Source organism: Tursiops truncatus, chromosome 15 (genome assembly GCF_011762595.2).
Source record: "Tursiops truncatus isolate mTurTru1 chromosome 15, mTurTru1.mat.Y, whole genome shotgun sequence".
Classification (NCBI taxonomy): Eukaryota; Metazoa; Chordata; class Mammalia; order Artiodactyla; family Delphinidae; genus Tursiops; species Tursiops truncatus.
Window position 1 is genome coordinate 63,487,491 of NC_047048.1, and position 17,246 is coordinate 63,504,736.

Genomic DNA, 17,246 nt, shown 5'->3' on the forward strand with positions numbered 1-17,246 from the left:
TCCCAGTCCGTAGGTTGTCTTTTTGTTTTGTTTATGGTTTCCTTTGCTGTGCAAAAGCTTGTAAGTTTGTTTAGGTTCCATTTGTTTACTTTTGATTTTATTTCTATTGCCTTGGGAGACTGACCTAAGAAAATGTTCGTACGATTTATGTCAGAATGTTTTGCTATGTTCACTTCTAGAAATTTTATGGTGTCCTGTCTTATATTTAAGTCTTTAAGCCATTTTGAGTTTATTTTTGTGTGTGGTATGAGGGTGTGTTCTAACTTCATTGGTTTACATGCAGCTGTCCAACTTTCCCAACACCACTTGCTGAAGAGACTGTCTTTTCCCCATTGTATAGTCTTGCCTCCTTTGTCGAAGATTAATTGACCATAGGTGTGTGGGTGTATTTCTGGGCTCTCTATTCTGTTCCATTGATCCATATGTCTGTTTTTGTGCCAATATCATGCTGTTTTGATTACTGTAGCTTTGTAGTATTGTCTGAAATCTGGGAGGGTTATGCCTCCTGCTTTGTTTTTTTTTTAAAAACATTTTTTTTTAATTTATTTATTTTTGGCTGCATTGAGTCTTCATTGCACTGTGCGGGCTTCCCATTGCAGTGTCTTCTCTTGTTGCAGAGCACGGGCGGGCTTCAGTAGTTGTGGCTCATGGGCTGTAGAGTGTAGCCTCAGTAGTTGTGGCGCATGGGCTTAGTTGCTCCACAGCAGGTGGGATCTCCCCAGACCAGGGCTCTAACCCATGTCCCCTGCACTGGCAGGTGGATTCTTAACCACTGCCCCACCAGGGAAGTCCCTCCTGCTTTGTTCTTTTTCCTCAGGATTACTTTGGCAATTCTGGGTCTTTTATGGTTCCATATAAATTTTAGGATTATTTATTCTAGTTCTGTGAAAAATGTCATGGGTAATTTGATAGGGATTGCATTGAATCTGTAGATTGCTTTGGGTAGTATGGCCATTTTAACAATGTTAATTCTTCCAATCCAAGAGCGTGGGATATCTTTCCATTTCTTTGAATCACCTTCAATTTCCTTTATTAATGTTTTATAGTTCTCAGCATATAAGTCTTTTACCTCCTTGGTCAGGTTTATTCCTAAGTATTTTATTTTATTTTTGATGTTATTCTAAAAGGGATTTTTTCAGCAATAATGGAGCTTCTGCATGTAGAGGATTGGTAACTTGTTCCATGGTGGCAAGAAAGAAGTCTTTTTTTTTCTTGCTGTATAATGTTTCAGTTTTAATAATTTTGAAGCACTTGGATGCATTCAGAAATTAAAAATAAAAACCATAGATTAAAAAAATAAATAAAAGGGATTTTTTTTTTACATTTCCTTTCTGATATTTTATTGTTAAGTGTAAAGAAATGCAGCCAATTTCTGTATGTTAGCCTTGTATCCTGCTGTCTTGCTGAATTCATTTGTCAGTTCTAGCAGTTTTTGTGTGGCGTCTCTAGGGCTTTCTATATGTAGTATCATGTCGTCTGCGTATAATGACAGTGTTACCTCTTCCCTACCAATTTGGATACCTTTTATTTCTTTTTCCTGACTGATTGCTGTAGCAAGGACTTGAAATACTATGTTGAATAGAAGTGATGAGAGTGGGTATCCTTGTCTTGTTCCAGATTTTAGAGAGAAGGCTTTCAGCTTTCACTGTTGAGTATTATATGGCTATGGGTTTGCCATAAGTAGCTTTTATTATGTTGAGATATGTTCCCTCTATACGCAGTTTCATAAGAGTTTTTATCATGAATCGATGTTGAATTTTATCAAATGCTTTTTCTACATCCATGGAGATGATCATGTGAAAACCACATGCATTTCTATATGTCCATGGAGGAAAAAGGTCTAAACACCACAGGGATAACAGGAGTGACCTCTGGGGGAGGGAGTTAGGACTGAGAATGGACATCAAGAGGAAATTTAGAATTATCTCTAAAGTTTACATTTTTCCCACAATAAGAGTATATTAATAGTATAATTAAAAATACATCACATTTTTAAAAAATGGTTAAACCAGCAAAGCAGTCCTAATTTAGCTTGAAAATGAGTTAGAAATCGAAAATGTTCCTATAGTAGGAAAAATCCTTCAAACTTAGAAATGAACAAAAATGCTTAACGTTGCACGAAATGTTACATAACCATCTTCTAGGATACACCCAAAGTATTAACACACGACATGCCAGTGTCTGGGAACATTTCTCTTCTGCTGCGCTGAGCGTTGATCAGTTGGTGCTGATGGATCGGTGGGCAGCTGTGCCTGGGGTAATCTAGGGAGGGAGTGGCCCCCGTGCCCATGCCAGCTCTCCCCTATGTCCAGATACTACCTGTGCCTGCAGCTGCGGGCGGACATCATCACAGGCCGCCTGCCCTGCTCCTTCGTCACGCATGCCCTGCTGGGCTCCTATGCCGTGCAGGCTGAGCTGGGTGACTATGATGCTGAGGAACATGTGGGCAACTATGTCAGCGAGCTCCGCTTCGCCCCTAACCAGACCCGGGAGCTGGAAGAAAGGATCATGGAGTTGCACAAGACGTACAGGTGAGAGGGCCTCCGCCCAGTCCTCCCCTTGCTCCTTGCCCTGTTGGCCAGAACCTTCCTGGCTAGGCCACCGGATCGTATGCTGTAAGTACCCCACCTGGCTCTGCCGTTGACGTGAGGTGTGTCTGAGAGCACATCATCTCATCAGATGGGAATGATGGTAACTTGCTATGTGACCTTAAATGACTGCTTGGAACTTCAGGTTCTTAAGCTCTTGTACTGGTATGGTAATTCCCTGTCCTTGGCCTCTGAGAATCGGTCTCTTTAACTGCCAATTGGAGATGATAATAATGATTGTGTGTCCCTGGGTAAGTGTCCTGATGTCTCCGGGCATAAAGTTCAAAAGTTTACATTCTAAAGCCAGACCGTCTGGTTCACCTTTTGGCTTTGTCTATTTCTAACCGGAGGATCTCGGGCTGGTCATTTCACTTGCCTGTGCTTTAGTTTCCTCATTTGTTTAATGGGGGCGCTAATAAAACCTATGCTGTAGGGTCCTGGAGGGGCTAAATGGTGCATATTAGAGACACACTGCATGGTGGCTATTACTGTTGCTCTGTGATTTGAGGGGTTGGGTAGTTGATTGTGCAGTGGAAAGCAGCTTGTGCCAGGAGTTAGAAGATAGTTAACTGGTTGTGTGATTATGGGCTGGGTGTTTAACCCATCAGCCCCATTTGTTACCTGTATAAGGACTAATAAGGACTTAGATTATCAGTGTTTCTCAACTACTGGTATTCGGGGCAGGAGAATTCACCGTGCAGGATGTGTGGCATCCCTGGGCCCCAGGCATTAAATGCCCATAACACCCCCTCAGTCATTGTAACAACCAAAATGCATCCCCCATTTCCAAATCCCTGCCGTGAGGGTGGTACCCGCGCCCTGGGGGGACCCTTGGAACTAAATGATCCTTTTAAGCTGGAAGTACTTTGGACTCTAAGTCCAGGCTTGTCAGGGGAACCCAATGTGATAAATGACGTGGAAGTGCGTTGTAAACTGTAAAGTGCTATGCATGTGGGAGGGGGTATGGTGATATTATCACATTGCTAATAAGGATGGAGGGAATGAGCAGGGTTGCGTCCTGGGGAGAGAGGCCATCTGGAGAGAGGCCCAGGTCCAGAGGTGGAGGGATCATGGGCGTGGGGAAGAAAGCCTGCTGGGGTGTGATGGGACACGAGGTCTGGGTGGCAAATGTGTCTCTCAGAGACTTGCACACCAACTCTGATTGGCTAGTAACGGCTGCTGTTGTATTGTGTTGAGCAGGATACTGAAACCGTGCAGCCGGTTAGCAGTGTCTGCCTGGGTTCTTTGTCATCCCTGTTGTAGGCAGCAAGGTGTGTTAGGGATTCGCAAGAGTCCTAATAATTCAGAGGGGGAAGTTCAGATCAATATGGGCTGGAGAAATCCTAACGGCCATCCCTTCAGCTGTAACAGCTCTTTTGACATAAAGCAGATGGACTACCAGTGTCCAGGTATTCTGCACAAAAGCTCCCCGAGGTAGACAGAGCACAGGAAACTGAGGCTATGAGACAGATGTCAACGAAGTGGCTGGGAACGTGAACCATGGAGCCACATTGTCTGGATTCAAATCCTGACTTTGCTACTTAATAGCTGTGTGCCCTTAGGCAAGTTATTCAACCTCTCTGTGCCGTAGTTTCCTCATCTGTAAAGTGGGAATAGCGATATCTACCTTATAGTCCTGTTATGAGGATTCAAATGAATTAATACATGTAAAGTGCTTGGAACAGTAACCAGCAGGTGGTACTCAATACATGTTACTCAGTAAACGCTGTGAGAGTGTACAGTTTCCTGGCAGCCAAAGCCAAGAAGGAACTTGATGAGTTACGTAACTCTTCTTTTCAGAAAGGAGAGAGATTCCTCCTTTCCTCAAGGGCGATTAAGTGGTTTCTGATACAAAGTTCTGCGAAAAGTAGCCTTTATGGGTAATAAGTTAGGAGCCCCGGGTGATAACGATAAGCAGTGTCATCCACAGTGGTTTCACTGTCGTGGAGAAACAGAATTCATGGCCCCCATTTAATCCAGTGGCAGAATGAGGCAAAAATCTGGACTCCCGGCTGAGGCCTTGAACGCTTCCTGGAGAAAATAGGGCTGGACCTGAGCTTTGGCAGGAGATGAGAGTTCAGTGGGCTGAAGCGGGGGCTAGGGGTGCACTCTCCGGCACTGAGAGCAGAGGTGAGGGACCGGGGAGGCCCAGCCGCACTCCTGCTCCAGAATGCTTGCCTTCCTGGAATCACAGGTTCTGCTCACGGTCATCTTTGGCTGGCAGGACTCAGGCCTTGGTCCTTCCACCGGCCACCAGCGATCACTTTCTTTCCCTTAGGGGCATGACCCCAGGAGAAGCAGAAATCCACTTCCTGGAGAACGCCAAGAAGCTTTCTATGTACGGAGTAGACCTGCACCATGCCAAGGTATTGCTGGGTGCCAGGGTTCCCCTAGGTTCTGGGGCATGCTTCTGAGGAGCTACCGGGGTCTTCTGGAGGGCTTGGTGTGCCGGACTCTGTGCTACCTCCAACCTGAAGCCTTTTCTCTTCTCATTTCTCATAACTTGACCTTCCATAACCCTTTATTTCCCCATGACCCTTATGAATTTCTCCTTGTATTATATTTATTTATGAATCTGTCTGTGCCACCGCTAGATTGAGAGCTTCATGAGGGAAAGACATAGGCCTTAACTTACTTCTGTATCCTGAGCATATAGCATATGACCTAGTATGCATAGGTACCCCTGACTGTTTGCTGGGTGAATGAATGATTGAGTGATTGATAGAGAAAATGATTGAACAAGTGAGTGGGTGAATAAAGGACAAAATGAATGAACAAATGGCTCTGTGAGGGATTAGTCAGTGGGGCTCCAGCATGGAAGCTCAAACCCTGCTCCTGAGGGCTCATTACAAGCAGAGCTCAGAATGGGGTTTCGGGGTCATTCCACGGTCCCTCCTCACACAGGACTCTGAGGGCATCGACATCATGTTAGGAGTCTGTGCCAATGGCCTGCTCATCTACCGGGACCGGCTGAGGATCAACCGCTTTGCCTGGCCCAAGATTCTCAAGATCTCCTACAAGAGGAGTAACTTCTACATCAAGATTCGGCCCGGGGAGGTGAGCCTGCCTTGGAACTCCCTTCTTCACCAGGATCAGCTAAAACGGAGGGGACCCCGGCAGCTGGGCCTGGGTTTTTTCCTACCCAGGATACATGGATGGAGGTGCTGGGTGCTGGGTGGGGAGACAGTCCTCTTTTGCTGGGGCTCTCTACATAGACTTTGCACTTTAGGTATGTGCCTGCACACACACACACACACACACACACACACACACACATACACACAGGCACACGGGAGTATACGCATAAAGAAAACCACATATATTCAGGTTATACAGATCAGGGAATGTTATGTCCATGTCCCTGATTTGCTTACATGTGGTACTCATACGAAGATACACACAGACACACGACTACACACACGTGCAAACATGAACATGCCCACCCTCCACATCCCGCCCATCACAAAGTCCGCTTGGTTCTACCTCTAGAATAAATGCGAGCCCGTCTGCTTCTGTCCCTCTGTCCACTGCACCAGCCGCCGTCTCTCCCCTCCATCCCTACACTGTCCTTCTCACTGGTCCCCCGGCCTCCACTGCCACTCCAGGCCATTTTCCTCATAGCTGCTGGAGAGAGCTTAAAAGTCCCTTGCATCAGTTCATGTCAAACCCACCCCACTCCCACTCCTCACTTGAACCTTCTGAGAGCTCTCCTTAGCTCTTGGACTCAAGTCCTAACTCTCTCTGGCCACCTGCCTCTCCCACGTGCCTCTGCCCCGCTGCCCCACGCCCACGCCCACGGGCACTCCAGCCCCTTCACCCTTCTCTGAGATCCTTGAATAAGCAAACTCTTTCCTGCCCTTTGCATTTGTTGTTCCCTCCACCTGAAATCCTCTGCCCCACCTTCTCACACAGCTTTGGTTCCTTTCCCATCCTCCAGTTCTCTGCTCAGAGATCCCCTGTGTAGAGGGCGTTCCCTGATCACCCTTTCTAAAGTAGCAGGCGTTCCCTGTCACATCACGCATCTCTATCCATTCCTTTGTGCCCTTATCAGTATCAGAGATGAGCTTGTTTACCCATTTATCATCCCCCCGCCCCCAAGAATCTTCTGTCTTGGTCACCCTGGTGTCTCTGTTGCTTAGCTCTGGATCTGTCACAGAGTAAGGGCTTAATCCAGGGGATTGATTAAATGAATGAATAAATGAACAAACAGGCCAGAGTCATACAGGCCTGAGAAAGAGGTTCAGAAAGGATGGACTGGTGGTGAGAGTGGGCCCAGGCCTTGCTTCTGACCCACCCTCCCTGGTTTTGCAGTATGAGCAGTTTGAGAGCACGATTGGCTTTAAGCTCCCAAATCACCGGTCGGCCAAGAGACTGTGGAAGGTCTGCATTGAGCACCATACGTTCTTCCGGTGAGCCTGCCCCTGGGGTGTGGTAACAGGGGCTGAGGCCGAGGCTGTGAGTGGATATGGGTAACGGCTGTGTTTTGTCAGTAGGAGGAGTTAGTAGGGACTCTAGGAAAGCCCTCCTCCTCCTCTTTCCCCAAGTCTCTCACCTTCTGGACCACTTAGAGTTGTCGTAGGTGGTGGGACAGCGGGACGGAAGGCCAGCTGTAGTCCAGCCTTGGGCCTGGCATTGCGCATCTGATCCTCTCTCCTTGCCTCCATCCCTTCCCTGCAGGCTGGTGTCCCCTGAGCCCCCACCCAAGGGCTTCCTGGTGATGGGCTCCAAATTTCGGTATAGTGGGAGGACCCAGGCACAGACCCGCCAGGCCAGCGCCCTCATCGACCGGCCCGCGCCCTTCTTTGAGCGTTCCTCCAGCAAACGGTACACCATGTCCCGCAGCCTTGACGGAGGTATGTCCCACGCTGGAGGTGGCGGGGAGAGTGGCGTGTCGAGGGGGATGGGAGCACGCCGGGTCCTGTAGAATGAGCAGTGGAGGCGGTAAACACATCATAGTTGATTTGCACCAGGCATGGTGGCCCCAGAGCACTGCTGCATCTGGGGACTCTCCGTGGGTTAGTCTAGCCTACGGTACCACTTCTGCTGGAATGTGACACTGACACTCTGGGCTTCTCACAACTTCCCTGAGTTGCGGCCTTTTGGGGTCCCAGGTTCAGCCATATGGTTTTCTGGGCCCCCTTCCCGAGAAGCTTAGCAGTTCACAGCCTGTCACCATTCTGGAATGGTATATTGTAACTGCAGTGTGGAGCTGGTGATGCCTTACTGGAGGCGAAGGAGTTGTTCCCAATCATTTTTTTGGTTCCACTGGGCTCTGGGCTGATTGACATCTAACTGCATGTTAGTCTCCACTGCCCCCGTGTCTCTTGAGTTGATAGGTGCCCTGACTATTCATGAGAATTGGCCATACATTGCCCTGTATCAAGCAGACCAGGGCTTCTCAAAATGTGGCATCAGAACCAGCTGTGAGCTTGTAAACATGAGAAGTCCCAGGCCTTTACCTAATCCTACTAACTCGGCACCCTTTAGGGCCCAGAACTCTCCCAGGATATGCTCACAAGTTTATAAGAGAGGGTCAGAGGCCACATGGGGCATTGGGAGTTAGGCAGAGTTAGGCCTCAGCCTTGATACTCACCAGTTGCTCCACGGATGCAGGAGGTGGTCCATAAATATTTGAATGAAAGCATGGGAGGCCTTGAGCAGCTTAACTCCCCTGGGCCTATTTCTTCTTCTGCAAAATGAATAATACCTACTTCATTGGGTTATAGGGAGAACTGAACAAGTAATACCTCTACCACACCCAAAACAGTTCATGGCACATAGTAGGACCTTAATAAATTGTAGGACCACTAATAAATTATTATTGCTTTTAGGTTTGTAGGGGGTAGCTTGAAGGTAGGAGATGGGGACTTTGGTGCGGGACCAGCAGATGCTCCCAGAACATATTGGGGCTGGCCTCCAGGCAAGGCAACAAATATTTTCTTAGTGTTAGATGTGTGCCAGGCCTTGTGTTAGGTCCTGGGTACGGTTTTCAGTATAAGTATGGCCCTCTCCTTTGAGGAGCTCACAGAATAGTAGGTTTGTCAGCGTCCAACATGATTCAGCTGGTGGGAGAAGTGTGTACAGAATACAGAGCAGCCCTGTGGAGACAGGGTTGGGCTAGGGTCTTGAAGGATGCTTAGGAGTTTGCCAGGGGATCAGGAGAGTCTGCTATGTTTCCAGTAGTATGGAGGTGAGTCCCGCCCCAGGACTCCCTGGCCGTGTTCGGAGGACATGCAGTTTTGCAAGGGTCCATTTGGGGCTCAGGAAGCTCCCTATTCTCCTTGAGTAGGTACAGTGCTGAGAGCTGAGATTTAAGCAAAGGGCAAAGAGGGCTGTGCTGTCCTTCTGTCCTCCCCTGCAGCTCCCATTACCATGCTGGGGGCTGAATGAAACCCAGATTGTTCAGGGCAGCAAAGGTTGGCCCAGAACTGGTGAAGTTCATTATCTAGGAAGCCCGGACTCTAAGCCAGGAGGCCTGGGTCCCTGTCCTGATTCACTGAAAGGTTACCAGTGAGACCTTTCTCCTTTCAAGGTCTCAATTTATCCTCTGTAAAGTGGGGATAGTAATTCCCATCCTAGCCATCAACACAGAGTATTATGTGGATCTAATGAAATAATGTGCATAAATGGGCAGTTTGTCAAGTGATATATATATGAATAAAAGGGATAATTATTCTTTAAAAAAAATCTGTGCCCATCCTGAGGATAATCTGTGCTCTGATGATTTTAATGCAGTATTTTCCAGCCATTTTTTCCACTGAGACACAAGCCCTGGGCATAGTCTGGGATTTGCCCAGTGTCTGATATAAAGTCTATAATTCCATCCCTTTCTTTCCTGTTCAGGAAAGGACTTTGGAATGCCAGTGAGTGAGAAAGACGTTAGTGCAGGGATCCCCTTGATTTCTCCCTAATTTAAAAAGAAGGTAAATCATGTGCAAACCTCAGGACTTTAACTTTCACTAATAAAAGCTGATCTCACAGTATCTGTGTCTTGTTAAATAACGGTCAAGTGAGTATCTGCTACGACCACCACAACAAAGACATTTGTGAGCCAACACTGATTGAATTGGCTCACTCTGAGCCAGCCGCTTCTCTGGGACACATGAGCTTCTCTGTTCCTCCTCCCAGTTGTCTGAATTAGGTACTGTTTGTAGATGAGGAAACTGAGGCCCAGAGAGGTTGTATAACTTACCCAAGATCACACAGCCAAGAAGAGATGGATTTGAGATTTGAACCCAGGCTCGAGTGCTGTAGAAATCAGGGGAGGGCCTGGCGCTGGAGGTAGCTCTGGCTCTCACGCCCTGAGTGACCTGGGGAAGGCCACGCCACTCCTCTGGGCACTGGCTCCTTATCCCCAGCGTGTTGAGGCTGTGGTGGTATCTGCTCTACACCAGGCATGGTTGGGGGGGCGGTGGGTTGGCTCCTGTTCCCTGTGCCTGGGAGGTGACTCACATGGCCGCCCGGCCGTCTCTGCCCACTTCAGCAGAGTTCTCTCGCCCAGCCTCGGTCAGTGAGAACCACGACGCAAGACCTGACAGTGACAAGCGGGAGGAGGATGGCGAGTCTGGGGGGCGGCGGTCAGAGGCTGAGGAGGGAGAGGTCAGGACCCCCACCAAGATCAAGGAGTTAAAGGTACGAGCCCCGCTTTCTCGTACCCTCTGACCTGGGCGTCAGGAGGCTGATCCTGGGTCTAGGCTCAACTTTGACCTTCAGGTGCCCTCAGCGGTGGCCGGGCACCCTTGCTGTGCGGCGCACCACGGACGGGGCCTTGCTCTTGGGCCGTGCTCAATACCTGGAATCCGCGGGTGGGAGTGGGGCACGCTGCCCACCCTGTACCCTTCCTGGTGGACTCTGGCCTCCTCTTGCTCACTTCTAATTTGCCCTTTTGCCTGTGATCTGGATCTGCACAGCCCCCTCTCACCCATGATAGGATGTCCCTGCAGGCCACAAGGGTGAGGTTCAAGTTCCTGCCGCCCGCCCCCATTTCCCACCAACCTGTGCGCACGCTCACGCAGGCCCGCGTGGCCTGAGACTCGCAGGTGTTCACTCACAGACGTGTACCCCCTCGCCCATAGGGTTATGCCCCCAGACGTGCAGACAACGTGCGCACGCACACGGGCATGTGCACACACGGGTGTGCTGGTTTCCATCATGCACCCCCACCTTGGGAGCACAAGCCCCTGAACACACACTGACAGCAAGAAGCATGACTCTCCAGAACCCCACGTCCCATCTGCCGAGTGTGATGGGCCGCTTTGCCTCCAGGCCTCCCGCCCCCTTCTTCGCCTTCCTGGGCTCCCTGCTTCACGCCCCGTACCTTCTGACGACCTCACTGCCCTGCTGGTGGCCCACCCAGCTTCCCAGAGTGCTCTGGGCTACCTGCTGGACCAGGCCAGTCGCGGTATCTCTAATCCATTTGCTCTACTGACCCTGCTGGTTCCTTTTCCTCCTCCCACGTCCCGCTAGCCGGAGCAGGAAACCACGCCGAGGCACAAGCAGGAGGTACTGCATGGGGCCTGTCCCCACCCACCCAGCCATTCACCCACCCCAGCTCATTTGTCATCACCCCACCATCCATCCCAGGCTCACATCCCAGCACCACCTCAACTTAAGCTTCTCCTCCGCTCCCGGCCATCCTCCTCCCTCACCCAACCCCACCCTCCATCACCCCCTCCCCAACTTAAGCTCATCGAGAGACTCCAGCCCCCCCAACCAACCACCCATGTTTTCCTCCCTCCCCACCTCTCCCTCCCTTTCCCAGCTTCATGCTCTGCCTCTCCAGACCACGCCGTGCTTGCTTCCCACCCACTGACCATCCCCCACTGTGTCCCCCCGTTCTTCCAGGCCATTCTGTGCTTTCACTGAGCTCATCTCCACCCCCATCCCCCACCCCCCCACTCCCACCCCAAAGCCTTCTTTTGACTCTTCTCCTCCCTGTACCACTGTCTTGTCATGCCTCCGCATCTGTGTCCCCTGTGTCCCCCCCCCAAGCTTCTTTTTGTATCTATGGGCAACCAGATGTGGGAGTGGGGGGGTGTGGGGAGGGAGGGGCCTCAGAGCACATCTGTCTTCTCAGCCCCAGGTGCATCTCCCGCGGGCGGGGCCCCTGCTGCTCCAGCTCTGCCAGGAAAGCCTCCTCCTCCCGTTTGCTGCTTCTCTCAACACCCTCATCCTGTGCTAACCACTTCTCCTTCCCTTTCACATGGTGTCCAACTCTTCCTTTGATACTTAACTGCAGGAGAAATGGGTCTGTTCTTGGGCTGCTGAGGGAAAGGCCAGAGGCTGGGGCGTCAGAAAGGCATGGCTCTTGGGTTTCAGCCCCAGTTCTGCCACTGACTCTTTGAGGGTCTTGGTAAAGTCCCCTCAGGCCCCAGTCCCCCATCTGCACAGCAAGGCATTTGGACTAGGTTTCCCCCAGGCCCTTATCCTTCAAGGATCCACTGCTCCCTTCAGCCTTGGGGAACACCACATGCTCACAGGACCAGTGTGGCAGGTTCAAGATGGAAGGTCACCAGCCACATCTTAGGTCTGTGGCGGCCCAAACCCACCCACCTGTGCACCCTCCATCGGGTTTGATTTCCCAGACAGACGTTGTCCTGAGACAGCTGCTCAGGAAGGGATGCAGGAGGTACAGACAGATGACTAGAGGGAAAGCAGAGCCTCAGTGGCATCGGTTTCCTTCCTTAGTTAACTTAGGAGTCAATCATAGTGGATCCTCGGATGCCAGAGATAAGCCCAGGGGAACTCTAGCCTTGTCCAAGGGCAAGCCTGCCTTCCAAGTAGTTGTTCCAGAATCACTGATCTGACTTTATAATGAGCTGAGGTTGTCTATTTCTTGTCCTGAGTCCTCAAACAGCTTTGCAGATAAGGGTCCTTGGGCTGCCAGCGCACCTGCCCTGCCTCCAGAAGTAGGCAGACTACTGCTGGTTCCCATGCAAAGGCTGGTCCTCACTTGACCTAAGGGCAAGGGTACCTCTGTACCGCCCAGAGCTCCGACTTGGCAATTTAATAGCGACACTTCTATGACTCCAGCTGTACCTGGCTCGGTTCTTGTGTCCAGCCTTGGGACTTACCTCCCTTCTTCCTGGTCTCTGATTCTAATCTTCCTGAACACCCCACAGAGCCCTAGTTTCTCTGTCTGGCTGTATCTCACCCTGTCTGCCCTTGAGGAGTTGGTACCCACAAGGAATCTGGAAGATCCTGGGTGGTTGGGGAAGGTAGTGGCTCACGGCAGAGCACGCTAAACATCATCTCTTCCTGGGCCCTGGTGTGGAAGCAGGGCACATTTCTCTGGATGTCCTTGGATTTAGAAGGGCCCTACGGGGCCTGAGCAGTGGCACACGTTGGACTAGGAGGGGCCTAGACCGAGGATCCTGCTAAGCACAGTGGTCCAAGTCGTGGCCAGAGGTAGGCACCAGGATCCAGGAGGCCGAGCAGTGGGCCAGAGCAGCCCAGTGAACAGGACTGGTGATTTCTCACTGTGCTTTGGTTGTAACCAGAGGGAAGTCACCTCTGCGCCTTGTGAAACTAAAGGTAACTTACCCAGACCTGTGGGATTTGGGTTGACTTAGGTGTTCCAAAACCAGGAGCCAGGCAGGGGAGAAGAAAAGATGGTACTTGGCCAGAAGTCTCCTCTCCTTAACCTCAAGTGCTTTTTGCTCTTCTCTTTAATCTTGAGTGGTTTGTGTACCTGTTGGGGCTAGTCATCCCTGCCCTGCTTGGCTTATGGGACGCTGTGAGGGTGAGACAGGGCCGTGGATGGGAATCACCTTGCTGATGTAGGGCGGTGATGGGGACCATTACCATTTTCACCACGCCTTGCATCCTCTTCTTGGAGCTGTTCCTCTGATACCTGACTGTCCTCCCTGTACACCCAAGTTCTTAGACAAGCCAGAGGATGTCTTGCTGAAGCACCAGGCCAGCATCAACGAGCTCAAGAGGACCTTGAAGGAACCCAACAGCAAACTGATCCACCGGGACCGAGACTGGGAGCGGGAACGCAGGCTACCCTCCTCTCCCGCCTCCCCCTCCCCCAAGGGCACCCCTGAGAAGGTCAACGAGGTAGGTCTCACCCGAACCCCTCACCTGGGGCCTTGGGTAAAGACGGTGGGGAAGGTTGCTATGTACTGACTTACCCTCCCCCTCCACGCCCCGTTGCTGCGTAAGGTGGTGATGGAGATAGGGCAGCAGGTTAAGCTGAGGAAGACAAATTCACTCACTCTTGGAACCTGGGCCCCAGGGACCACCTTGAAAAACTCAGAAGACTCACCGTAGTATGGTGTATTTCCCTTCCATCAGCCAGAGTGTAATGGGGAAAGGGTGCTGGTTAGAAATGCAGGTTCTGGGGCCCCAACTCGGACCTACTGAATCAGAGTATCTGGAGGTAGAGCCCTGGAATCAGTATTTTAAACAAGTGCCCCAGGTGATTCTCACACACACAAAATTTTAAGAATCCTGGTAGTTCTGTCCAGTAACCAGACCCTTTTGTGCCTATTGTGAAAACACAGATGGTGGGAGGGTTCCTTCCTAGGAAGATCCTCAGAGCCCACCAGAAGGGAACAGATCCTCTAGGAAAGTCAGAGCTGTTCCTGGTGCTCCAGAAAAAGATCCCACATGACCTGTCTTTCAGAGTAGAAAGCATGGGGTGTTTTCTCATTGAAAAAGAGAAAGATAGGATCTTGAGAATTCCTGTATTTATAATCCCAAGCTGGTATTTTTAGCACTGCTAAATCTTGGCACTCTTTACCCCCGTTTTTTGTTTGTTTGTTTGTTTTGTTTGTTTGTTTTTTGCGGTACGTGGGCCTCTCACTGTTGTGGCCTCACCCCTCACCCGTTGCGGAGCAACAGGCTCCGGACGCGCAGGCTCAGCGGCCATGGCTCACGGGCCCAGCCGCTCCGCGGCATGTGGGATCCTCCCGGACCGGGGCACGAACCCGTGTCCCCTGCGTCGGCAGGCGGACTCTCAACCACTGCGCCACCAGGGAAGCCCAGCCCCCGTTTATATTAGGTGTTTTCTCTCCAGTGCTGCTGCTTCCTGGTCCTAAACCCTTCTGAGGTCTAGCCTTACAGTGCCTGGGTTTGAATTCCGGCCCTGCTGCCTGCTAGCTGGATGACTCTGGGCTTGTTACTTAACCCCTCTGAGCCTCCGTTAGATAGAGATAATAAAAGCACCTAGTTCCCAGGACTGTTGTGAGCATCCAATGAGATAAAACATGGAGGGGGCAGCAGAAGACCTAGATGCTCAATGTGAGTTACTTATTGTTTCATTTGGAGAGCCTTGGAACTCTCCCACAGAAGGTTAATTTCAAAGCAGAATCCTTTTTAAAGTTGGGAAGGACCCTCGGAACCCAGTTGGCTCGAGGTCCTCATTTTACACATGGGCACGGAAGCTCAGGAAGGGGAAGGACTTGATCAGTGTCATAGCTGATAGAAGACAGGCCAGAACCTAATGTTCTTATGTCCCAGGCCACTGTATTTGCTATTAAATCACAGCTGCCTGGGAGCAAGACCAAATCATATGAAGCTCAGGAGACAGTCAATTGTGCCTCTGCTGCCCTTTAGAGCTTTGAAAACTGATGATGCAGCTGTGATCTAATAAGTAAGCCTTTGATTGAATCAGCACTCCCGTGGCCTCAACATGCCGGGTACCAGGGCCTTGTCTAGCGAGGCTGCTGTGGTAGCTCCTTGGCCGGTGATTCACGACGTCAGGGATGCCATGGGGGCCTCTATGGCTGGTGCCATGGAAGGAGGGCAAATCTCTTCACCCACTGAGGGCTTCTGTGGTCACCGCTGGCACAATCAAGACACTGAAGACCCTGGATGGGGCCATGGGGCTGGTCTAGTGATCCAGTTACACACGCCCCTCCTCCTGCCCCGAGAGACGCTTGACCAGAGTGGCCTCTAGTCAGTCCTGAAGTCGGTGAGGTGGATGTAGAGGCTTCCAAAGGGGTCAGACTCCAGCAGAGAAAGGAAAGCTGGGCCCTGGAGGACTGGACTCCGGGGAGCTGAGATGCTCTGAGCAGCCTGGCATGGGGGTGCCCCACCTGCTGGTGATAGCTGGAACTGCCAGAAGATGCGTCTCATTAAAAGGTGGAGTCTGTTCCACCTCCCATCCCCCCTACTGCCTCCCCGCAAGAAGTGTAGTCCATTGCTGGAGAGAAGTGTGGTCCAGGAGCTCACCTTGGAGCGATGGACCTTTTAACTGGCTTACAGGTCCCACTGGCATTTAGAGGCTCTTGAAAATTTGGGAGATGAGAGGAGCTGTCGCCAAGGACTGGACTGGGTCCTTGGGTGAGAGACGTCACTTCTTGGAAGCCTCACTGCCTTGTCAGTCCATCTAAAAGGGGACCAAAATTGCCACTCCACAGTGCTGTGGGGAAGGTCGAGTGAAATAATGGATATAAAATCACTTTATAAACTGGAAAGTGCTGGACAGTCCTGGGGCCACTGCTGATGGTAACTGGAATCCCTTATTCAAATATGGGCTCTCATGGCGTGGCTCCTTCCTGACCTAAGGATGCGGGATTTACAAAGCTGGGCTATTCACGGACTCTGTGTGTGTGTCTCTCTCCTGCTTTCTGTCCCTCCCTCTCTGTCTCTCCTTCCCTTCCTCCCTCTTCCCCTCTCCTCCGGCCCTGGGCCTCCCCTGCAGTCCCAGAGGACCCAGGACACCTCTCAGCAGGACTTGGCACCTGAGCCTGGGACGGCCACAGGCTTGGAAGTGTTCACTCAGAAAAGCCTCGCAGCATCTCCTGAGGTTACTGTCGTCACCTCCCCACCCACCCAGAACCACCCTAATAATCTTAAGAAAACCCTTTCTCTGGGCTGAGGGGGTGGGCCAGACTGCCCTGCAGGTGGGAGCAGTGGGTAGCTCATGTTGGCCCCATGCTGTGACAAGTGAGCGACCCCTGTCCCAGGGGTCCATAATGGGCCAGCCCGTCCCTCATCCATGGTTTCTCAGGAAGGATAGGACTGAAACCATTCAAGGAAGACGGAATGGTCTGAGTCGCCTCTGGCTTAAAAAGGGCAGGTAGAAATGACCTCTCAGGTCCCGCTGAGGCAGGTGACCTGGAGGCAGGTTCTGACTGCTAAGCTTGGGATCAGGGATCATGGCACCTAAATACCTCTGCTCTGAGGTCTTGTCTCTGTTCAGAAGCCTGAGTAAGGTCTAGCAGTGACTAATTAGCCCCTCCATCCCCTGCTTCCATTCTCTAAACTCCCCTTGGAGTTTGGGTCTGTCAGGGTCCCCAGGCAGGCAAAAGTGTGTGTGTTTCACCAGGGAGCATCCTTGGGGTTGTACAGATGTCGGTCCGGCAAGCATTCTAAATGAGGAGAGCATCACTTCTCTGCCCAGGATGGCAGTAGGCCGAGGGTCCTCGGAACTTCCTGTGCCCCTGCGTGGATGCCGGGTGGAATCCAGGCCCAGGAGCAGGGGGCTGCATCCTCCCTCTTTGCTGGGACTTCATAGACTGTCGGGATTGGAAGGGACCGATTGATCATCTGGGTGAAAATTCCTTCTCTCTGATAACCAACCCTGCTCTGTTGGCGTAGTGTGTACAAGGGCATATACCGTTCTCCATTCCCAGAGAAAAATTTTGTAGCTGCTAGAAACGTCCTGAAACTGTAAGAGAGCCGTGAGTCAGCTGCGTAAGTGGTAAA

General features: G+C 51.1%; 1 protein-coding gene across 14 annotated transcripts in view; it reads left to right on the plus strand.

Annotated features, from left to right (window-relative positions):
- Positions 1-17,246, plus strand: part of EPB41L1 (erythrocyte membrane protein band 4.1 like 1) — a 55,573-nt gene that overhangs the window by 10,409 nt on the left and 27,918 nt on the right. For 4 of the 14 annotated variants that reach the window (XM_073792946.1, XM_073792947.1, XM_073792949.1 and 1 more), the window contains exons 6-13: positions 2,313-2,531; positions 4,867-4,954; positions 5,493-5,645; positions 6,900-6,997; positions 7,266-7,441; positions 10,072-10,220; positions 11,055-11,090; positions 13,467-13,649. In XM_073792946.1, coding sequence (XP_073649047.1) covers positions 2,313-2,531; positions 4,867-4,954; positions 5,493-5,645; positions 6,900-6,997; positions 7,266-7,441; positions 10,072-10,220; positions 11,055-11,090; positions 13,467-13,649 — 1,102 coding nt within the window. Of the gene's footprint in view, positions 1-2,312; positions 2,532-4,866; positions 4,955-5,492; positions 5,646-6,899; positions 6,998-7,265; positions 7,442-10,071; positions 10,221-11,054; positions 11,091-13,466; positions 13,650-16,239; positions 16,345-17,246 lie in introns of all 14 variants that reach the window. The other 10 variants (XM_033839777.2, XM_033839774.2, XM_033839782.2 and 7 more) reach the window with 4 other exon arrangements.